Consider the following 22,907-nt stretch of genomic DNA (forward strand, 5'->3'; position numbering starts at 1 on the left):
TCCCCAGCCCCTCTCCCTGCGCTGAGGGAGAGGCTGCCCCTGTTCCAGGGGGCGAGGGAAGCTGCAGTGTCCTGGGCATCCCCCACCTAGGATAGGGGCCGGCGAGGGCCATGGTGGGCCTGGGCCTGGGGCTGCGAGAAGATAAGTGCGGCCGTCCGGGCCGCGATGGGACACCCCTTCCTCCTCTCCTCCCACTCCCCCACCCCGCCCCCTCTCCCCATCCCCACCCCCCCACACCCCCATCCCCCCTACCCCTAACCCACCCCGCCTTCCTTGCTCCGCCCCGCCCAGGAGTTACTCTTCGGGGCCCGCCCCCCCACTTCCTGGCCGGGAGTTGGGCCCGCCCCCGCGCGCCTCCGCCCTCCCACCTTCACCTCCAGTCGCGTCTCCCATTGGCCGGCGCACACCTGCCCGTCCGTCGGGGGGCGGGGCGGAGGGTGGGGCGCGGCGCCCAGGTGAGGGCGGGCAGGCGGCTCCGGAGAAAGGTGACAGCGGGGAGGGCGGGAGGGTGGGGGGAGGACGCGCGGACCGACAGACGGACGGACCGACGGGCAGGCATGCGGGCGGCTCGACTCTAGACTCCGGCCGCAGCCATGGAGAGGCGGTTGCGCGCGTTGGAGCGGCTGGCGCGGGGCGAGGCCGGCGGCGGCCCGGGGCTCGACGGCCTCCTGGATCTGCTTCTGGGGCTGCACCAAGAGCTCAGCAGCGCCCCCCTGCGGCGGGAGCGCAACGTGGCGCAGTTCCTGAGCTGGGGTGAGTGGCCCGGGAGGGACCGTGGGGGGGTTGCCCGAGGGACACCGCGCCAGGAGCCTCTCCCTCCGTGCTCCACGCCCACAGACCCTCCCGCGGGGAGCCGCACTCCCACAGGTTTCTCCCCTTCCCAGACGACCCGCACTGGCCCTGATACATGCCACCAGACCCCGGCCCTCTCAGTCACCTACACACTTTACCCTTATTCAGATTCACACACACACTTGTTCCCACTCCCAGAACCTGGCACGAGTGCACCACACACATCTCACTCACACACACAGAAACTTGGCCCCAGGAGTAGACCCCAGACACATGTACACAGTACACGCTCCACACGGAGTCATCTCATGACCTGTGAGAACACAGCCTCTCACACGGAGACCCCTGTGCATGTGACCCACTGACAAACATGCTTTCTCTGGCTCCCACATTCCACAGACACACTGAGACACTCACGTGCAGCTCCTGGAGAGACCCAGGGAACCCTGCCGACCCCCGCACCCACACTGGATCTGATACGCACTTGTCTCCTTCCGCTCACAGATCCATAGGTAGTGCACACTTGCAGGCATCCCCTGCCCACCGCACCCCACACTGCCATTTCCCTGCACACCAGACCACCCAAGACGACACAGGAACCAACCTCAGACCCTCTGTGCGCAAGCGGCTGCCCAGGCCTCCTGAGGGCTGCTCCCCAGGGCTGGGGCAGGGGGCTGGATGGAGGTGGGTCTGCACCCCTTCCTGGCATTGACTCATCTGAGTCACTGGGAGTGGCTGGCCTGGGATGACCCTGAATCCAGTGTGGGCACTGGTGCCACCCCAAGGGCTCCCTGGTCACGCCTGTCCAGGCCATGGGGGAAGGACAGGGGGGCCTGGCTTGGAGGGCGGGGTGAGGCGAGTGTTTGCCCAGTGGGCGACTAGCATTCCTGGCACTCCTGAGATCTGGGCCAGCACGAGGCCCAGCCTGGCACGGTTAGGGGCCTGTGAGACATGCCAGTGAGTTGGGCCCAGTGCCAGCCCTTCCCTCTAGCGTGAGGGCAGTCAGAGGGCCCCTGCCTCTGCTGCCCACCTGTCTCCCCGGTACTCCTGCACCTTATGTGTGTGTGTCTGTGTTGTCATCACCCCCTGTGATGCCCACACACACGTGTGCTCCTCCCTGCCTGCCTCTGGCACCTCTGCCCTGGACCCCAGCGTGGGGGCCTGTCTGTTGACATCTCCCCAGGTAACTCACAGAGCGGTGACTCACTCTGCTCCTGCCTCAACTTGTCCCTGCTCCTGCCCAGAGCCCCCATCCGTGCAGCATGGCAAGGGGACTGGGCAGCCTGTCCTGGGGCCTGGGTCCTCCTGGCTTTAAGCCCCAGGCTTTGGCCCCTGTCTGGCTGGTGGGTAGCCACCCTCACCTCGGGTTCCCCCTTGCAGACCTGCAGCTGCTCCTCCCCAGCTGCACACATGGACCCAGGAAAAAGACAATTAATTTCTGTAATGAGGTTTCCACACCACCCATGCTGGGGGGGTTCTGCCTGATAAACCTGTGGAGCAGCTCTCTGTCCCAACCACAGACCTGCCCAGCTGGCAGGGAGTTTACCTGCTGGCAGGGGGAAACTGAGGCAAGGAGCCAGACTGTAGCTGCCCCCAACCCCTGCTGCGCCCCCTCACCTCCCACAGGCCTGGGGCTCCTCCAGGCCTAGAAGGGCCGGGGAGTGGCTGGACATGTCCCTCCTGGGAGTGTCAGGGACTCTAAGGAGGAGGTTCGTGGCCAGATGCAGGTCCAGAGAGCGAGGCAGGGCTCAGAGTCGTAGGGCTGGTCAGGCCTGGAGGAGATCCTGAGCACTCACACCCTCAGGTGCCAGCGTCGGGCGCCAGGGGAAGGTGTTTTGGCCCGTTTTTGAGTCTTGTGAGAACCTGGGCAGACCTCACTGTGCCTCCGGCCTGAGGAGGCCCCACACGGGGAGCACAGAGCCGGCCCGCCCAGAGCCCCGTAGAACCATGCCCTACCTGTCCTCCGGGGCCGCCCCAGGCCTCACTCCAGCCAGGTACCTCTGTGCCTACAGAGGGACCCACAGCTCCTCAGTGGCAGAGAAGCCTCTCTGGGGACAAGGAATGTTGCTGGTCCAGTTTCCCAAGACAGGCCCTGGCCTGGTCCTGCTAAAGGGCCAAGAACTGTGAGCTGGGGGTGGGAATGGTATCCCCATCATTCCAGGGTGACCTGGCCAGCCATGGTCAGCCCCCAGGCTGGGGAGAACTACAAATCCCATCAGCCCCTGGGATAGAGGCCACCTGGAATCTGGGGACAGGGGTCCAGGGAACCATGGATTCCGGGGGGCCAGGTAGTCAGCCAAGCCAGGACCCCACGTTCCACGCTTCCTGATCGTGGCTGAATGGGCTGCAGCTCCTGTCAACCCCTTGGCCACAGGCCATCCCTGGGGAGGTCATCCCTGCCCTGGCCTTGTGGGAGCTGCAGGTGAGAGAGAGCCTCCCTGCAGGCTCTCTGAGCCCCACTTTGTGTGCCCTCAGTCAGTCCCTTCATAGCAAAGGTGAAAGAGCTGCAGCTGCAGAGAGATGACTTTGAGATCTTGAAGGTGATCGGCCGAGGGGCCTTCGGGGAGGTGAGCAAAGGGCCTTGGGGTAGTGGGTAGGAGGGCGTTTGCACCCAGGCTGGACTGACCCCAGTGCTCTCTGTGGCCTCAGGTCGCTGTGGTGAGGCAGAGGGACAGTGGCCAGATTTTTGCCATGAAAATGCTGCACAAGTGGGAGATGCTGAAGAGGGCCGAGGTCAGTGTTGCGTCTGGGGGAACTCTGGGTGGCTACAGGCCTCCGAGACCTGCAGGGGAAGCGGCCGGGCATGGCTGCTGAACATGGAGGGGGATCCACCCCCAGCAGCGCGTATTCTTCCTATCCCTTCCACACAATAAGCCTTTCTTAGAACAAGCAGAATTGTTCCCATTTTCGTCCCTTTTTTTTTATTTGCCTGCGTTGGGTCTTTATTGCTGCGCGTGGGCTTTCTCTGGTTGTGGTGAACAGGGGCTACTCCTCGTTGCAGTGCGCAGGCTTCTCGTTGCAGTGACTTCTCTTGTTGTGGAGCATGGGCTCTAGGCATGTGGGCTTCAGTAGCTGTGGCTCGCGGGCTCCAGAGCGCAGGCTCAGTAGTTGTGACGCATGAGCTTAGTCGCTCCACGGCATGTGGGATCTTCCCGGACCAGGGCTCGAACCCGTATGCCTTGCATAAGCAGGCGGATTCTTAGCCACTGTGGCACCAGGGAAGTCCCCCCATTTTCTTTATGATAACACTGAGGCCCAGAGCCATAAAGCACAGGCTCAGGCTCACACAGGTGACCTTGATCCACATTCCTAGACTTAACTGACTCTTTCTCCATCCCCTGAGCTGGCAAGGTGGGGTTCCTGGGCTCCGATCCCACCCTCCTCCCTTACCCCCTGTGCCCCAAAACTGTTGCAGACGGCCTGTTTCCGGGAGGAGCGGGACGTTCTGGTGAAGGGGGACAGCCGCTGGGTGACCGCTCTGCATTACGCCTTCCAGGATGAGGAGTACCTGGTGAGGATGCTCAGCAAAGCTGGAGGGGGGTTACCTAGGGACAAAGGAGAAGGCTTTTGGGGCCAGAAGCACTGATCCAGGAAGAGAGAGACCCTCCTACTGGGACGAAAAGGCTTCCACTCCCCACCAGCTCAGGCCTAGAGCCTCCTGCCTGAGGTTTGGCTGGGAGCTGGCTGCCCCAGAGCTTCTGGGAGACACAGCCTTGCCTTCCCAGAACCCTGTGGAACCCCTGTGAGGCAGGTGGGAGATGGGTCCCTGGGGCAGGTGCCCCCCCGCCATCTGATTCTTGCCCCCTGCCCACCACCTTCTAGTACCTGGTGATGGACTACTATGCTGGGGGGGACCTCCTCACTCTGCTGAGCCGCTTTGAGGACCGTCTCCCGCCTGAGCTGGCCCAGTTCTACCTGGCCGAGATGGTGCTGGCCATCCACTCGCTGCATCAGCTGGGCTACGTCCACAGGTGGGGTCCCCAAAGCCCCTGCTGCACTTTCAGTCCCTGTTGACAGCTCTGGGGGCAGCTGACCCATAAGTGCCAAGCGCTGTGCTGGGTGCTTCATATGCACAGAACCTTTGAATTCTCACACCCAAAACCTTGTGTGATGGGAGCTGCTATCATTCCATTTTCCAGATGAGGTAGTCAGGGCTTAGCACAGGTAAGCACCTGGCTCACGGTGACTCAGCCAGTGGGTGGCCGAGCCGTGGGTTGCACTGGGGGAGTCTGACTCCTGTGTCCCCCATGGTACGCTCAGCTGCCTCCAAGGGTCGTCCTATGGGTCCCTCTCCCCAACTTAACCAGCTTCCTTCTTGGGAGCCAGGAGGCCTGGCCACCATCCTTCCCCCACACACACGTGGGCACACTGCTCACATGTGGATGCAGGAACACGTGCGAGCATACACACACTCGCACACCCAGGCATGTGCCTAAATGCACATCCACATGCACAGATCAAGCCCCTCACTCTCCCTGTCCTCCCCCAGGGACGTCAAGCCAGACAATGTCCTGCTGGACATGAATGGGCACATCCGCTTGGCCGACTTTGGCTCCTGCCTACGGCTCAACAACAGTGGCATGGTAAGGGACCCCGCCCTAGATGGGGACAGAGGAGAACCTGGCTGGGAGAACTCCCAGGGGAGCAGGAGTCACCAGGCCTAGTGCAGGTGGCATCAGACTCCCAGGGGAAGGAGGGGCTAGGCCTGGGGCCCAGGTGTGGGCACCATGCTAGCCAAGCCCTAGGGAGTTGGGGTGCTAGGCCCAGACCCAAGGCCGTGGTGAGGGGCCGAGCCTGAGGCCATGGTCATGGCGTCATTAACACCACCACCCACAGGTGGATTCGTCGGTGGCAGTGGGGACGCCCGACTACATCTCCCCTGAGATCCTGCAGGCCATGGAGGAGGGCAGGGGCCACTACGGCCCACAGTGTGACTGGTGGTCCCTGGGGGTCTGTGCCTACGAGCTGCTCTTTGGGGAGACGCCCTTCTACGCGGAATCCCTGGTGGAAACCTACGGCAAGATCATGAACCATGAGGTCTGGCCACCAGGCCCTGGGGTTCTGGGAAGGCAGCGGGACTCCTGAGTCTGCGAGGTTGGAGATGCCCGGAGGCAAGGGTGGGATTCTGGATACTCACCTGCACCCCTCCCCCGGGCCTGCAGGACCACCTGCAGTTCCCCCCAGATGTGCCCGATGTGCCGGCCAGTGCCCAAGACCTGATCCGCCAGCTGCTGTGCCGCCAGGAGGAGCGTCTGGGCCACGGAGGGCTGGACGACTTCCGGAACCACCCCTTCTTCGAAGGCATAGACTGGGAGCGGCTGGCGACTAGCACTGCCCCCTACATCCCCGAGCTTCGCGGGCCCATGGACACCTCCAACTTCGACGTGGATGACGACACCCTCAACCATCCGGTGAGTGGAGGGGCCCACAGCAGTGGGGAAACTGCCTTGAATCTCAGTGGCTGTGGGACCCTCCCCCGCACCGCGAAGTTTCCCAAAGCAGTTGGTGGGCTGGGGATGAGGCCTTCAGACCCCAGAGACTCGTGGGAGTTATGGTTCACCTGGGCTGGTTCACCTGCACTAAGGTGGGTTGTGCCAAGTGAAGGTCCTTTGACCACAAGTGTCATCCTGTTAATCAGAAATCATGTAAGAAAGAAAACTCCCAGCAGCACCTGGGAGGCCGGAACCTCAAAGACTTATGGGAGTTGTAGTTTTTTGCGGGTGGGGGGGCTGTGTTATCCCTCTAGGTTCCCACCTGAGCAGGAGGAGGTCGGCACTCAGTCCCAGGGGGTCTCCTGGGTCTCGAGCCTCCGCCTGGAGCTGTACCTGTTACAGGTACAGAGCTGTACCTTTCCTTCTCCTCCTTCTGCAGGGGACCCTGCCGCCACCCTCCCACGGGACCTTCTTAGGCCACCACCTGCCATTTGTGGGTTTCACCTACACCTCAGGCAGGTGAGTCTAGTCCTCACACACCTTGTGGGAAGCTGGGGTCTGCTGGCCTGGAGAACACCAGGAGCGTAGCCCATCAGGACCCTGGGAAAGTAACCAAGTGGCCCACCTGGTATCCGCATGAGACAGGTGCTCGGGAAGTGTGCTCGAGCCCTCAGCCAGACAGTCCCCCATGCCCTCAAGGTCCTGGTGGGGCTATGCCTCCTATGGGTCCTGCCCCAGCATCTGGCCCTCACAGGACCCTCCACGGCTGGCTGGGCGAGTACTGGACTTGGAGCCAGAGGCCTAGGACCACTCCCCGAGCCTTACTTTGTACCCCTATAAAATGGGCAGGATGCTCTCAGCCCAGTTCCATTTGTGGGGCTGGTCTGAGACTGCAGCGAGGTCCTGGGGGAGTGGGAGTTGCAACGTGTAAGCAGATGCGGATGCATCTGACCCTCACTCGTGGAGCGCTCACTGTGTGCTGGGCGTGGGGTCCCCTGGGCCCTTATCACTGAGTCCTCTTGACCGCCCTTGGAAGAGCCCCTAGCATCACCTGCATTTTCCTGTGAGAAAACTGAGATTCTGATATGTTCAAGGTCACACAGCTTGTAAGGGCCAGGGCTGGGGCTTGAACCAGGGCCCGGGGACCCTGGAACCACTGCTCTGGGCTGCTGCCCACACTAACAGCCTGGAGCCTCCTAAGGGCAGGGTCTGGTCTTGATTGTTTTTATTCCCAGCACAGAGCCCAGACTTGGGTACAGAGCTGGTGCATAGCGGGTGTTTCTTAGGTGAATGAATGTTTGGATGCAGAAAAGTGGAGGAGGCTGGGGGGTGGTTCTCTGCCAACTCTTGCCCTGCTCTCCCCAGTCTGGGCCCTGAGAGCACTTCTGAGCCGTTGGCTGCCCTGGAGCGGAAGCTCCGCTGTTTGGAGCAGGAGAAGGTGGAGCTGAGCCGGAAGCTCCAAGGTACGGGGGAGCCGGCTGGGCTGGGCAGGGTGGGTCTGCCCCGGGGGCTGCCGCTGCAGAACGAGCTCCTCACCTGCGGGTGCCCCCCAACACAGAGGCTCTGCCGACCCCCTCAGACCCTCGGGAACTGGAGCAGCTACGGAAGGAAGTGCAGACTCTGCAGGACAGGCTGTCAGGTACCCCCCAGCACCCCGTCTCTTTCCCCTCTACCCTCACCTTGGGGGCCGAGCTATTTTCCCAGCACACCGGAGTCCAACCTGGGTTCCAGTCCTGCCCCTGCTCTGTACGTACGTGCTGTGTGATCTTAGGGAAGTATCTTAAACTCTCTTGAGTCTGCATGTAGAAAATGGGCCAGGCTGGGGTGAGGGTTCCGTGAGATACTGCACATAGAGTTCCTGGCTGAGGCTGGGCTCTCAGCATGTGCGGGTCTCAGTGACAATTCCCGGCAGAGACGCTGAGGGACAGCAAGGTGGACGGACGCCCGGCTGGTAGCCCAGGCCAGGACAGTGACGTGCAGCAGGAGAGAGACCAGCTCCTCCAGGTAGGGCTTGGGGAGGTGGCTGAGTGGCCCGGAGTTCGAGGCTAAGGAGGTCTGTGCACTGACTCCAGGCCTTGCCCTCCCCACCGCCACCTGGACCCCAGGAGCTGGTCGAGGTGCGGGCGGGGCTGCGGGCGCAGGAGCAGGAGCTGTGCAGGGCCCAGGGGTGGCAGGAGGAGCTGCTCCGGAAGCTGCAGGAGGCCCAGGAGAGAGAGGTGGCCATGGCCAGCGAGACCCAGGCCCTGAGCTCCCAGCTGGAGGAAGCCTGGGATGCCCAGAGGGAGGTGAGTGATGGGGGGCGGGGACAGCAACAGGGCCCTGCCCCCAGGACCTCTGGTGTGGCTGGAGGAAGGCTGGGGAGCTCGGTTCGGGGTGCCGGGAACACCAAGTGCCTTTGCACCCCCTCTGTGGCTGGCCGAGACCTGAGCGAGGGAACAGGTAGGGTGGGCAAGGGTCCAACGCCTCCACTCCTGCTGCAGTCGGCAGAGCCTGAGAGTCTGGAGCAAGGCCAAGAGTTGGGGTGGACGGGGACTTCCCTGGCGGTCCAGTGGTTAAGACTCCGCGCTTCCACTGCAGGGGGCGCGGGTTTGATCCCTGGTCGGGGAACTAAGAGCCCACATGCCGCGAGGAGCGGCCAAAAATAAAAAAAAAAGAGTTGGGGTGGACAAGGTCAGCACTGACTGCCTCTGCTCCCATCCCAGCTGCAGGCCCAGGTGGCCGCCCTGAGCCAGGAGGTGATGCAGCTGCAGAGACGGCAGGAGCGAAGCCTGGAGAAGGAGCCTCCCCAGATCAAGGTGGTGCCTTCCCCCCGCCAAGCGGTACTTCTCTTGGCCTGGCCCCGCTCAGGGTCCTCAGGGCAAGGCCCCAGGGGTAGGGTGGGCCATGGCTTCTCAGGCCCCTGCCCTGACCCTTCTCCATGCCCTGCAGACCATCCACACTGCCTCTGAGACCAACGGCACAGGATTGCCTGAGGGCAGCAGGCCTCAGGAAGCACAGCTGAGGCAGGAGGTGGCTGCCCTGCATGTGCAGCTGGAGCAGGCCCGCGGCCACGGGTGAGCTGGGCAGCCGGGGCAGGGGACAGGGCGAGGGCCCGAGCTGGGAGTCACGGAGTCGTCCTCCTCGCCCGCAGGCCGCGTGGGAAGGAGGAGGCTCTGTGCCGGCTGCAGGAGGAGAACCAGCAGCTGAGCCGGGAGCAGCAGCGGGTGAGCAGGGCGGGTAGAGGGCCGGAGAGACAGGCAGGAGGTGGGACAGAGGCGAGGAGCCGGCAGGCCGGGTGGGCAGAGCTGCCAGGGCTGCGGGCCAGCCATAGTGGGTGAGCGAGGGTGGACACAGGTGGGCCTCAGGGGCACTGGGGCCCCTGGGGGCTGAGCCCTCCTTCCTACCGGGCCCCTAGCTGGTGGAGGAGCTGGAACGGGAGCAGCAGAGCAAGCAGAGACTGGAGGGCGCGCAGCAGGAGACGGAGAGCAACTGGGAGGCCCAGATTGCCGACATCCTCAGCTGGTGGGTGCCCCGGGGCTGAGGGCGGGGGCTGGGCCCAGGCTGGGCTGAGGGCGCAGCCCCTGACCCTGAGCCCCCTTCCCAATCAGGGTGAATGATGAGAAGGTGTCAAGAGGCTACCTGCAGGCGCTGGCCACCAAGATGGCCGAGGAGCTGGAGTCCTTGCGGAACGTGGGCACCCAGACTCTCCCTGCCCGGCCGCTGGTGAGCCCCAGGGACACCCAGGGGGAGGGGTGCCAGGAGCCGCACTCCACGGGTAGGGACGCTAGCTCACAGAAGATCAGGGACTTGCCTAAACTCACACTGGGTCAGGGGCAGAGCTGGGGCTTTGAGCCTGGCCAGGTGGTGTGGTGGGAGAGGGCCGCTGAGGTAGCCAGGCCCTCGGGGCATCTCACGTTGATTCCCCCTGGCCACCAGGATCACCAGTGGAAGGCACGGCGGCTGCAGAAGATGGAGGCGTCGGCCAGGCTGGAGCTGCAGTCAGCACTGGAGGCCGAGATACGGGCCAAGCAGGGCCTGCAGGAGCGGCTGACGCAGGTGCAGGAGGCCCAGCTGCGGGCTGAGAGGTGAGACCACGGGCAGGCACTGCGAGGGGCCCAGGACCCACGCGGAGGCCTGTGGCGAGCTCTTGCCTGGTTCTCCCCAGCCGTCTGCAGGAGGTCGAGAGGCACAACCAGGGCCTGCAGCAGGAGCTGGCTACCCTCCGGGAGGAGCTGCGGGCCCATGGGCCGGGGGGTGAGTGGCCGTCTGCATGCCTTGTCCTAGAGCAAGTCCTCTGCTCCAGGTCACCAAGGGAGTCCCACGACAGCCTGGCCGGGCTGTGGAGACAAGAGTTTGTTCCAGACTCTGCTGCCTAACCCACTATCTGTTAGCTAGCACTTACTGAGCACCTGCTGTATGCCAGCCCCCCGACACTTCCCGGCCTGTGGTCATTTCCCCATTTTACTGAGGTGGAAACTGAGGACCCCGCCCTGGCCCCTGGTTTCCTCAGTGACAAGTGTTAGGGTGGAGTCCCTGGTCCCAGTGACCCATGCCCTCTGTTTGCAGACACCAAGCCCTCAAACTCCCTGATTCCCTTCCTGTCCTTCCGGAGCTCAGAGGTAAGAACGGTTGCGGGGCTGGCTGGGGCAGAGTCCCAGGGGAGGACACAGGGACCTTGACTCTGCCCCCATCCCATTCCCCAGAAGGATTCCACCAAGGACCCCGGTGTCTCAGGAGAGGCCCTGAAGCCTGGGCTGGAGCCCGAGCTGAGGCCAGAGGGCCGCCGCAGCCTGCGCCTGGGGGTGAGGACCGACAGGAGACCCGCAGTTGGGGGGCCTGGGCCCCACCCTCTGCCTGTGCATGGCTCACCTGTTTGCTCGCCCTCCCCTGCAGGGTGTGTTCCCCAGAACGCCTGCTGCTACCACACCCCCTGCAGAAGGTCCTCCTGCAAAGGTCAGTGCCCGGCGGGGCGGAGCGGGGGCACCAAGCCATTCTGCCAGGTTTCCAAGGACCCGCTTGGGTTCCCCCCACGTGCGTTCTGGCTGGCAGACTGCAGTGGGGCTGGCGGTGGTGGCAATGAGTTTGTTTTTTTTTTTACATCTTTATTGGAGTATGATTGCTTTACAATGGTGTGTTAGTTTCTGCTTTATAACAAAGTGAATCAGTTATACATATACATATGTTCCCATATCTCTTCCCTCTTGCGTCTCCCTCCCTCCCACCCTCCCTATCCCACCCCTCCAGGTGGTCACAAAGCTCCGAGCTGATCTCCCTGTGCTATGCGGCTGCTTCCCACTAGCTACCTACCTTACATTTGGTTGTGTATATATAATGTCCATGCCTCTCTCTCGCTTTGTCACAGCTTACCCTTCCCCCTCCCCATATCCTCAAGTCCATTCTCTAGTAGGTCTGTGTCTTTATTCCTGTCTTACCCCTAGGTTCTTCATGACATTTTTTTTTCTTAAATTCCATATATATGTGTTAGCATATGGTATTTGTTTTTCTCTTTCTGACTTACTTCACTCTGTATGACAGACTCTAGGTCTATCCACCTCATTACTAATAGCTCAATTTCGTTTCTTATTATGGCTGAGTAATATTCCATTGTATATATGTACCACATCTTCTTTATCCATTCATCTGATGATGGACACTTAGGTTGTTTCCATCTCCGGGCTATTGTAAATAGAGCTGCAATGAACATTTTGGTACATGACTCTCTTTGAATTATGGTTTTCTCAGGCTATATGCCCAGTAGTGGGATTGCTGGGTCATATGGTAGTTCTGTTTGTAGTTTTTTAAGGAACCTCCATACTGTTTTCCACAGTGGCTGTATCAATTTACATTCCCACCAACAGTGCAAGAGGGTTCCCTTTTCTCCACACCCTCTCCAGCATTTATTGTTTCTAGATTTTTTGATGATGGCCATTCTGACTGGTGTGAGATGATATCTCATTGTAGTTTTGATTTGCATTTCTCTAATGATTAATGATGTTGAGCATTCTTTCATGTGTTTGTTGGCAGTCTGTATATCTTCTTTGGAGAAATGTCTATTTAGGTCTTCTATCAAACTCTTAGAGGAAAACATAGGCAGAACACTCTATGACATAAATCACAGCAAGATCCTTTCTGACCCACCTCCTAGAGAAACGGAAATAAAAACAAAAATAAACAAATAGGACCTGATGAAGCTTAAAAGCTTTTGCACAGCAAAGGAAACCATAAACAAGACCAAAAGACAACCCTCAGAATGGGAGAAAATATTTGCAAATGAAGCAACTGACAGAGGATTAATCTCCAAAATTTATAAGCAGCTCATGCAGCTCAATAACAAAAAAACAAACAACCCAATCCAAAAATGGGCAATGAGTTTTGAGTACGACCACAGGCTCCCTGGGGCTCAGAGTTCACACTGCCACCTGGCCCAAATGCACTGGTCTTGCACGAACCTCAGGGTGGCCGGGTTGGTGACGGTGGCAGGGGCGCGGGGCGGTGCGAGGCCCTCGGAGGCCAGGATCAGGCATGGGTAATGTGCGTGTCCCCCTCCCCAGCCTGGCTCACACACGCTGCGCCCCCGGAGCTTCCCATCCCCCACCAAGTGTCTCCGCTGCACCTCGCTGATGCTGGGCCTGGGCCGCCAGGGCCTGGGCTGTGACGGTGAGACCCTCACCCACTTCACCCCCCTGCACACCAGCCTCCCACGCGCCCGCCACAGCTCCTAGGTGGAGGGAACGGAAGTGGCCCCAAGCCTGCCACACCCGGGCAGTTTCAGCCCAGGCCACTGGCGCCTCCCGGTCAGCATTCCCCACTGCTCCGCTTCCTTTCTCTTTTCTCATTTTACGGGGAATCCGTGCCAGGCCGAGGGGAGCTGGGGCTGGGAGTGCCCAGGGTCCTGGGTCCGGGCTGTCCGCACCCCACCTCACACCACCCGTCGGCTCCCGCTTTCCCCACAGCTTGCGGCTACTTCTGTCACTCGACTTGTGCCCCACAGGCCCCACCCTGCCCCGTGCCCCCTGACCTCCTCCACACGGCCCTGGGAGTGCACCCTGAAACGGGCACGGGCACCGCCTACGAGGGCTTCTTGTCGGTGAGCCCGCGCTGGGGGAGGAGGAAGATGGGCGTGGGTGGCTGGGCCCTGGCAGGCCCTCCCACGCCTGCTCTCCCGCAGGTGCCACGGCCCTCGGGCGTCCGGCGGGGCTGGCAGCGAGTGTTTGCCGCCCTCAGTGACTCGCGCCTGCTGCTGTTTGATGCCCCAGACCCGAGGCTCAGCCCGGCCAGCGGGGCCCTCCTGCAGGCACTGGATCTGAGGTGGGTGCCAGGTGGTAGTTTGGGGCAGGGGATGTGTGGGTCAAGGGGGCAGCCGGGGCCGTGCGACCACTGACCTGCTCCATGAACCTCCCAGGGACCCCCAGTTCTCGGCCACGCCTGTCCTGGCCTTGGATGTTATCCACGCCCAATCCAGGGACCTGCCCCGCATCTTTAGGGTGAGTTCGGGGTGGCGGGGGAGGGTGATGGACCAGACCCCTGTCTGCCTCTGTGCTGTCCCCACTGCAGCCACTTTTCTCCATCTCCATGGCTGCCCCCTTCCTCTCGCCCCCTCGCCTCCACATGGATGGCTACGGTGGCTTCCGCTCTGGTCCGTGTAGCTACACTTCATCCTGCAGTGCAGTTTTCCATATATGAAGCTGGTTGTGTCCTGCCGCGTTTAGGACGCTTCTGCGGCTTCCCATCGCCCTCAGCGTGCTCCTAACCGTAGCCTTGAGGCCCCACATCTCTGACCCTACCAGCTCCCTGCCCCTCCCCCACCTCAAGCACTCCGGGTCACTCCACTCATCCCCCAGGCTCCGGCAGAAATGTGTCTTCCTCTGGAAAGTCGTCTTTCACTGCTTAGCCTGGGTGAGGGGGCCCCACCCTGTGGTCTCACGATGCCCCATCCTTCCCCTCCGATGGCACTGGTCCCACGGCTCTGGAGGAGTCGTCCCCATGCTTGTCTGACCAGCCCACCTGGCTTATCACCTGCTGCAAGACAGCACCTAGCACTGCCCCGGGCAAGCCGAGGCCAGTGCTAATAAGCATCAGCCCCTGGAGGAAGGATGGCTGGCTCTTGGCCCTCTGCCCCCCAGCCTGGGTCCCCGCCCGCAGGTGACGGCCTCCCAGCTGACGGTGCCGCCCGCCACGTGCACCGTGCTGCTGTTGGCGGAGAGCGAGGGTGAGCGGGAACGCTGGCTGCAGGTGCTGCGCGAGCTGCAGCAGCTGCTGCTGGACGCACGGCCCAGGCCCCGGCCGGTGTACACGCTCAAGGAGGCCTACGACAACGGGCTGCCGCTGCTGTCCCACGCGCTCTGTGCCGCCATCATCGGTGAGCCTCACGCAGAGGGGGCGTCGCCCAGGCAGGCTCGGGGGAGGAGTCCCGGGCTGCCACGGTCACTAGGGCCGCTGGCACTGCCCGGTCCCTGCAGCCCTGAGCTGTGGACTCTCCTGCACGTGTCCTCCTCGCCTCTCCTCTGGGCACAGCTGTGTGGTGAGGGACCTGGGCCGAGGGTTGGGAGCCTGGCTTCTGCCACTCCATTTCTCTGCGCCCTCCTTTCTGCTTTTTCTAAAAGAATCTCAAGTGAGCGAAAAGAGCAGAGGCTTTAGGAAGAGATAAAGGAGGGTTCCGCTCCTGACCCTTACCAGCAGCCAGGTGACCATGGGGGAGCCTCACACTGTCTCCTTTGGGGCTGCTGTGTTCAGCCAGGAGCCTGGTGCACCGTGGGGCCTCCGTATCGGACAGCTGGGGAACAGGAGAGGAGCCTCCCTGGCCTCCCCCGGCAGCCAGGCCCCGAAGCGGCCCTGCCCCGGCGGGCTGGGACCTCTCCCTGCAACCCCTCAGGACGGGGGCTACAGGAGCCACTGCCCGCGTCCTCCAGGTCCCCTGTGTCAGTCTGGAGCCGGGGGACGAGGGCATTTGTCGAGCAGGGATTGCTGTGAGCTTAACACTCACCCTGCACTGCTTCATCTCTCCACAGCCTCACAGCAGCTGTGTGAGAAAGGTTAACCACTATTATCCCCGTTTTACATAAGGGGAAACCAAGGCTCCGAGAGGTGACATGACTTACCCCAAATCCCACAGCTCAGGGTGGGGGGCCTCTCACCCTGACTCCTGTCCCCGTGGCCCTTCCCTATTAGAGCCAGTCCAGACTCTGGGACAGAAGGGTCCAGTGATGCAGGGACAGTGTCCTCAGGAGAAACCTAAGCTTAGCAAGGGCAGGCAGCCTGCCCAGTCTCCTGCCTCTGGATGGGCCTTTGGACCCCTGACCCTCTCCCTCCCTCCCTCCACCAGACCAGAAACGGCTTGCTCTGGGCACTGAGGAGGGACTGTTTGTGATCCACCTGCACAGCAACGGTACCTACCAGGCTGGGCCAGGGCGGGCGTGGGTGCGCGTCAGCCCCGGGGGACAGAGGAGGCTGGGCACCCACCCGCTCCTCACCGACCTGCCGGTGACACTCTCCCTCGCCAACCCCACAGACATCTTCCAGGTGGGTGAGTGCCGGCGGGTGCAGCGGCTGGCCGTGAGCCCCACCGCGGGCCTTCTGGTCGTGCTGTGCGGCCGCGGCCCCAGCGTGCGCCTCTTTGCCCTGGCCGAGCTGGAGAACATGGAGGCATCAGGAGCCAAGATCCCCGAGTCCCGAGGCTGCCAGGTCCTGGCAGCCGGGCGCATCCTGCAGGCCCGCACCCCCGTGCTCTGTGTCGCAGTCAAGCGCCAGGTGCTCTGCTACCAACTGGGTCCAGGCCCGGGGCCCTGGCAGCGCCGCATCCGCGAGCTGCAGGCACCAGCACCTGTGCAGAGCCTGGGGCTGCTGGGTGACCGGCTGTGCGTGGGCGCAGCTGGCGCCTTCACCCTCTACCCGCTGCTCAACGAGGCTGCGCCCTTAGCGCTGGGAGCCGGTCTGGTGCCTGAGGAGCTGCCCCCATCCCGCGGGGGCCTGGGTGAGGCCCTGGGCGCCGTGGAGCTCAGTCTCAGTGAGTTCCTGCTGCTCTTCACCACCGCCGGGGTCTATGTGGACAGCGCCGGCCGCAAGTCTCGCATCCAAGAGCTGCTGTGGCCAGCAGTGCCCACGGGTTGGGGTGAGGCCTTTGGAGGGCCAGGCTGGGTGGGGCCTGACACCTGCGGTGTAGCCCACGCGTTGGAGGAAGACAGGGCCCTGCCCAAACTCCTGAGCTTGGATTCGGAGGCCAGCGTGTGTCCTCCTGCCCGACCACACCCTCGGTGGCTTGCACGGGATCATCTTCCCCTGCCTGAAGTACTCTCCTTTCCGTACCTGGCAAACTCTTAACCGAGTCCAGCCCCAGTGGCAGCTCAGGGCCTAGAGCTGGTAGGCCCTCCAGAGATGACCCCCATGATTGCTGTCACTATCGTTACAGCTTTCACACTTCCTCCCTCCCCCCACGATCGGTCCTTTGCTCCTTCTTGCTGCCCCACCTCTGTTCACACCTCTGCCCTGGCTCTCTGCACCTTCTTTGTGTGGGGGGCCTGGAATTCTTCATCACATCCAGTACCCAGCCCAGGCAAGCGCACCCCAGAGGCTATGAATGTTTGGAGGAATGAATGAATGAATGGACAGGGCAGCGGAGGAGTCTCACATGTCCACAGGTAGCTTGTGTGATGGGCTACAGCCTGGAAGAGAGGGACAGCACTCCTTTTATGAACAATCGCCCGTCTGGGGGTGAGGCCTGTGGGTTGGGACCAGACTGCTGGGGGCCCATTCCCAGCGCTCACTCACCACTGAGTGAGACTTAGCTCTGGGGTTTCCGTTCCCTCATCTTAAGTTAGGGGCAATAATACTACCTGCCCGGAGTTGTTTGAGAATTAAAGGAGGAAAACTGTGCAACATGGTTAGAACTAGGCTGGCGTGGCTAGAGTGAGTGCTCCCTGATCGCTATCTCTAACTTGCTATGGAGGTTGGGTGGGGCAACCGGGAGAAGAAGAAGGACCTTTGGTGGGGCGTGGAAGTTACGGTGCTGTGACAGTAAACAGGGTGTTCCCTGTGATAGGGAGGGGGAAACAAGCCCAGAGAGGTGCCTCACTTGCCTGGGGCTGCACAGCACAGTTTCCCACTCTACAGGTTACGCAGCCCCCTACCTGACAGTGCTGAGCGAGAACGCCATCGATGTGTTTGATGTGAGGAAAGCAGAATGGGTCCAGACGGTGCCACTCAAGAAGGTGAGGGCCCGCTCAGATCCCTGGGGCTGGACTGGGGTGTGGTCGGGTAGTATGGCGTGACCTCTGTGCCTGTTGCCTCAGGTGCGACCCCTGAACCCAGAGGGCTCCCTGTTCCTCTTTGGCACCGAGAAGGTCCGCCTGACCTACCTCAGGAACCTGCTGGCAGGTGAGGGAGAGTGGGGGTGGAGGAAGGGGTGTGACCCTGAGCACCAGTTGACTGGCGCCATGGGATCTTGTGAGCACCGCCCAGCTCTCTGCTGCTCCTGCAGATAAGGACGAGTTCGACATCCCCAACCTCACCGACAACAGCCGGCGCCAGCTGTTCCGCACCAAGAGCAAGCGCCGCTTCTTCTTCCGCGTGTCGGAGGAGCAGCTGCAGCAGCAGCGCAGGTGCGCGTGCGTGTTGCGGTGGCTGGGCGGGACCTCCTACTCTTGGGGGCGGGACGAAGCACGAACCTCGCTGTCCCGGAGAGGGCAGGAAGGTGTCACCTTCGCCGCCTCCCTCCCTTCACCCCTTCCCCCTGTAGGGAGATGCTGAAGGACCCTTTTGTGCGCTCCAAGCTCATCTCAACCCCCACCAACTTCAACCACCTGGTGCACGTGGGCCCTGCAGACGGAAGGCCCAGCGCCAGGGACCTGCCCCCGGTGAGTGTGAGTCCTCTGGAGCCAATCCCAAGCCTCCCTGGTGAGGCTGAGCCAATCACCGGCCTCTGCTTACATGGGACCCGGGACCTCAGGGCGTCCAGGCCGTACGCAGTTCATTTGACCTGGTTCCAGCCTTCCACCCTGTCCCCAACAGGCTCCGGAAGAGAAGGGCCAAGGTGCCCGCAGCTCTGGCCTGCAGCGGCCCCACAGCTTCTCTGAGGCCCCGCGGCGCCCAGCTTCCATGGTCAGTGACGGCCTCGCTGGAGACGCGGACCACAGTAAGGACAGCCTCACAGCCTCCACTACCTCTGCATCCCTCCCCCGTGTTTCCATCCCCTTTGGACCCTTCAAACCTGACCCTGGATTTTTGTCCCCTTGCTCATCCTGCTCCTGGAGCAGTGAAGAGGAAGCCTTGGACGTCTCTGTCCAGCGAGTCGGTGTCCTGCCCCCAGGGATCTCTGAGCCCCGTGGCCTCCCTGATACAGGTGAGCCAGTGGGGGCTCTCCCTTTCCCCGTTGAAAGGCAGGCATTTCTGTTTCGTGCTGGGACCTGAGGCCAGAGAACAAGCTGAGCCCATCCCTGCCTTGGATGCTAAGAGATGCTGACTCTCCCCTGTCTCGCCCCTTAGTGGGTCCCAGCAGGGGCCTGGAGGTAGGTCAGCCGAGGTCTGACTGTCTTGGCTCTGACTGTACCAGCAGTGTGGCCCTGGGCGAGGTGCCCAGCCTCCCTGAGCTTGCCTCGCCTGTAAAATGAGGTTATTGTTATGAGACCTGTAGGAGGTACCTGGCACAAGGGGAGAGCACCACAGCAGGGGAGCTCTTGGATTTTTTTTTTTTGGCCACGCCACTTGGCTTGCGGGATCTTAGTTCCCCGGCCAGAGATTGAACCCAGGCCCTCAGCAGTGAGAGTGCAGAGTCCTAGCCGCTGGACTGCTAGGGATTTCCCGCTCTAGGAACTCCTGTGGGCGAGAGGTCAGAGGAGGGAGCAGTCCACTCTGGCTGCGGACCAGGAAGATCTAAGGACTTAGGAAGGCTCCCACTCCCCCTCCAGCCACGTCTCCAACTGCCACCCCCACTGCAGCTGCACCAAGCCACTCAGAGCCCTGGGACCACCATGTTCTTTCACACCTCCAAGCCCTCACCCCTGCTGTCTCCCCTGCTTCTCTTGAAATACCCTTTCCCGTCATCCACCTGATTAAGGGCCAGGCCATCTTCAAGGCTCTGCACCACTGTCATCTTCTCCAGAGACCACTTGGCTGCCTGGTCACGTGGTCACTGCCGCCCTCCTCCCTCCACCTCCTAACTGTTGATCCTGCTGTGCTGTGATTTTCATCTGGGTTCCTTGATTGTGGGGGTCAAGTTTGTCTTCTGCTTGGAGTAAAGCCTATTCGTTGATTGAATGTAGAATGGAGTGAATGAACAAAGGGGCTTTGGTTTGGGCTCCAGAGTTCAGTAGGATTTCCTCAGGCTCTTCTCACGTACCCCTACCCCACCTCTCATCTGACCTCCTCCGATGGCCCTGCTGCAGCAAGGGATGTGTCCTGGGGAAGCCTCTGGGAGGCACTGACCTGGTGAGGGAAGAGTCCTGCTTCCTCTTTCTTTCTTTTTTTTTTTTTTATAAATTTATTTATTTATTTTTGGCTGCGTTGGGTGTTCGTTGCTGCGTGCGGGCTTTCTCTAGTTGTGGCAAGCGGGGGCTACTCTTCGTTGTGGTGCGCGGGCTTCTCACTGCGGTGGCTTCCCTTGTGGCGGAGCGCGGGCTCTAGGCGTACAGGCTTCAGTAGTTGTGGCGAACGGGCTCAGTAGTTGTGGCTCGCGGGCTCATTAGTTGTGGTGCACGAGCTTAGTTGCTCCGCGGCATGTAGGATCTTCCCGGACCAGGGCTCGAACCCGTGTCCCCTGCATTGGCAGGCGGAGTCGTAACCACTGTGCCACCAGGGAAGTCTCCTGCCTTCCTCCTTCTACCCTGACTTCCTTCTGTTTCCACTCCAGGTCTCAGAACGGCCCCGGAGCCTCCCCCTGGCCCCTGAATCTGAGAGCTCCCCTTGACACCCTCCGGCGGGGCCCAACCCCCAATCCCAGGACCGAAAGATGCGAGAGAGCAAAGAGCTTGAGGAACGCCATATTCCGGCCGGTCCGGAACGTGTGGAAATTCGGACTCGGCAGGCCTGGCCTGGGCAGCCATGGCCTGGGTTGCTAGGACAGGGCCGGGGCGGGATCTGACTCCCAGCCCTCATCCCGCCCTTCACTCTGCTCCCAGCCCCAGCCTGTGCTAGCCATGGGGGATAGGATGGCCCCCTTCTGCCCTGGGGGCCCCTCTGCGCCAGTGTCCAGGGGTGATTTTGCCAAAGCTGTCACTTCCAGGGCCAGGCCCCCGGAGTCTTGTGATCAAGAGTCCAGGAGAGGGACAGAGAGGGGCCGGGTTCCTGGGAGCAGTCTGGGGTCGTGGCTGTGGACTGTCTAGCCCCCAAGGAGGTTGAGTTGGGGCATATCCCAGTCTCTGCTCAGGGTCAGGGCAGGAAAGACAGGCTCTAATCCAGAGGAAGAGGTAGAGAAGGAGGGAGAGGATGTTGGTGAAGGAGGTGAGAGAGGCAAGGGGGAGGAAAGGAAGTGCAAGAGGAGGGGAGAGTGATTGGAAGGAGGTGAAAGCCATCCAGAGGAGAAGGACAGAAGGATAAAGGAGGAGCGATGGAGAAGAGAGAGGCCAGAGGAGGGGGTGGAGGGAGAGGGAGCTAGGAGAGCACAGGCACAGGCGCCTTCTGTCTGGGGGGAGTCGGTGGGGGTGGGAAGAGGGAGGGGCTCTGAGAGCCAACTGACATTGTCATCTAATTTGTCCAGGAGGAAGATAACTCCGAGCCAGGGATGGGATGGGGGGGTATTTATAAGGGCTGCTTGGTGGGAGATGGGCACCCTACGGGTTTCCAGGCACACTCTGGCCCTTCGCAGAAAGGCGGGGGGTCATTTTTCTCAAAGCTTCAACCACCTGTGTATTAGGGGATCATAGGGGCATTTTATTATTGATCACAGTCATTATTATTGTTATTATATTACTATTTTTATTAAACCTCCCCCTACTGATGAGTAGGGAGCAAAATAAATATTTATCTCCTCAAATGCCATATTCCCGGGAGGGATAGACCCTGACACTCTGTGAGGCAGTAAGAAACCAATAAAGACAACTTTGTAAGCTGCTGGCCTCCCCACCTGGATCTGTCTTCCTGGGATTTAGAAAATGGAGGGAGGAGTGGGGGCATCAGAGACAGCTGAAGACCAGGTTGTCTTCATGTATTTTCACAAATCGGATGATGTTCACATGGGGGTAAGTGAGGAGAGTTTAAAAGCGAAGGGACAGGGCTTCCCTGGTGGCACCGTGGTTAAGAATCCACCTGCCAATGCAGGGGACACGGGCTTGAGCCCTGGTCCAGGAAGATACCACATGCCGCGGAGCAACTAAGCCCCAGCGCCACAGCTACTGAGCCTGCGCTCTAGAGCCACAACTACTGAAGCCCAGACACCTAGAGCCCATGCTCCACAACAAGAGAAGCCACCGCAATGAGAAGCCCGCGCACCGCAACGAAGAGTAGCCCCCGCTCGCCACAACTAGAGAAAGCCCGTGTGCAGCAACGAAGACCCAGCTCAGCCTAATAATTAATTAATTAATTTTAAAAAAAAAAGCGAAGGGACGGTTTACAAAAGTGTGGGCAGCATCAGGGGAACCCACCAAGGAGTGGCGGTGCCCTGAGCCGCGGCCGCAGTGAGGAGCTGTTATCACCCCCAGGTCAGCCAGGCAGGAAAAGGCAGGTGTTACCCTGCGGGAGCTATGGCTCTCAGTAGAAGCCCTTGGCCATGGCCAAGCAGGAAGGCAGCCCAGGAAATTAATTCCTCCACCTCACTCTACTCCCTCCCTCCCATCTCCTGCTTGCTTTGGTCCAAACCCAAGCAGCAGCCAGACGCCCCTAGAGCTGAGTTTCTGCAGGTCTAGAGGGCAGCCTTTGGGGTCCAGAGCAGGGTGGAGACGGGAGGAAGTGGATCTGAAGGGCACATCCTGCTGCCCCACCCAGGTGAGACTGCTGAGAGGAGTAGGGGGAGGGGAGGTCTGGGAGGGGTCTCACTTGTTCTAATCTGGGGTGTCCATGACTGGGCAGGACCCAGGCCTTGAGGCTGGGCTGGGTGAGGCAGGAGGATAAGTGCTGGGATCAGGGCAGGCTGTGCCCTAAGGCTTGTGGAGGGCCCTAAAGTTAGGCAAAGGGGCCTGGTTAGAGATACGGATTGGAGGGTGCCTGGGAAATTCCAGGGCCTGGTTAGGAGTGCAGCCTTGATTCCAGTCTAGTTCTGCTATTATGGGCAAGATACCTGACCTCTCTAAGCCTCAGTTTCCCCATCTGTAAGTGGGGATCATAAAATCCATCTCATGGGAGGTTCTTGTGAGACTTTGGCCAGACAATGAGTATAAAATGCCTTCAGCTCACTCAGGAAATGTTTGCCTATGGAGATGCAGAAGCCCAAAGAGAGGGCCCAGGGCAGGGACACCGAGGCCTCTTGCAAGCTAGGGCCTCCAGCCACCCTCACCAAAGTGGAGAAATGGCTGTTTCCCTGGCACCTCTCAATAATTTAGCCAAAAGATTTTCACAGTTTTACATTAAACATTTTTTTTTCTCCCAAAGTTTTATGTTGACAAATTTCAAACCTACAGAAAGATTGAAAGAATATGAACGCCCTGGGACTCCCCTAGTGGTCCAGTGGTTAAGACTCTGCGCTCGGGCTTCCCTGGTGGCACAGTGGTTGAGAGTCCGCCTGCCGATGCAGGGGACACGGGTTCGTGCCCTGGTCTGGGAGGATTCCACATGCCGCGGAGC

General features: G+C 60.9%; 1 protein-coding gene across 10 annotated transcripts; it reads left to right on the forward strand.

Annotated features, from left to right (window-relative positions):
• Nucleotides 1–504: 504 nt before the first annotated feature.
• Nucleotides 505–21,242, forward strand: CDC42BPG (CDC42 binding protein kinase gamma). 10 transcript variants are annotated; one of them, XR_009564793.1, is made up of 38 exons: nt 505–753; nt 3,268–3,359; nt 3,442–3,525; nt 4,208–4,303; nt 4,615–4,763; nt 5,282–5,375; nt 5,629–5,829; nt 5,955–6,203; nt 6,664–6,743; nt 7,590–7,687; nt 7,783–7,863; nt 8,137–8,228; nt 8,330–8,509; nt 8,927–9,019; nt 9,153–9,277; nt 9,355–9,427; nt 9,619–9,725; nt 9,812–9,926; nt 10,140–10,288; nt 10,369–10,457; nt 10,770–10,822; nt 10,907–11,005; nt 11,097–11,156; nt 12,755–12,860; nt 13,157–13,290; nt 13,372–13,511; nt 13,606–13,687; nt 14,346–14,562; nt 15,526–15,588; nt 15,712–16,311; nt 17,310–17,407; nt 17,489–17,573; nt 17,677–17,797; nt 17,935–18,052; nt 18,207–18,330; nt 18,449–18,537; nt 19,005–19,622; nt 20,044–21,242. XR_009564793.1 is itself a non-coding variant. In XM_060302954.1 (38 exons), the coding sequence occupies exons 1-37, from the start codon at nt 594–596 to the stop codon at nt 19,616–19,618; spliced, it is 4,635 nt and encodes a 1,544-aa protein (XP_060158937.1). In that variant the 5' UTR covers nt 505–593; the 3' UTR covers nt 19,619–19,622; nt 20,044–21,242. The 10 variants fall into 10 exon arrangements, 4 of the variants coding, with proteins under 4 accessions (XP_060158937.1, XP_060158938.1, XP_030689564.2 ...); XR_009564794.1 differs by having other exon boundaries at nt 18,452–18,537; XM_060302954.1 differs by having other exon boundaries at nt 19,580–19,622.
• Nucleotides 21,243–22,907: the final 1,665 nt, after the last annotated feature.

This window comes from Globicephala melas, chromosome 8 (genome assembly GCF_963455315.2).
Source record: "Globicephala melas chromosome 8, mGloMel1.2, whole genome shotgun sequence".
NCBI classification, from domain to species: Eukaryota; Metazoa; Chordata; class Mammalia; order Artiodactyla; family Delphinidae; genus Globicephala; species Globicephala melas.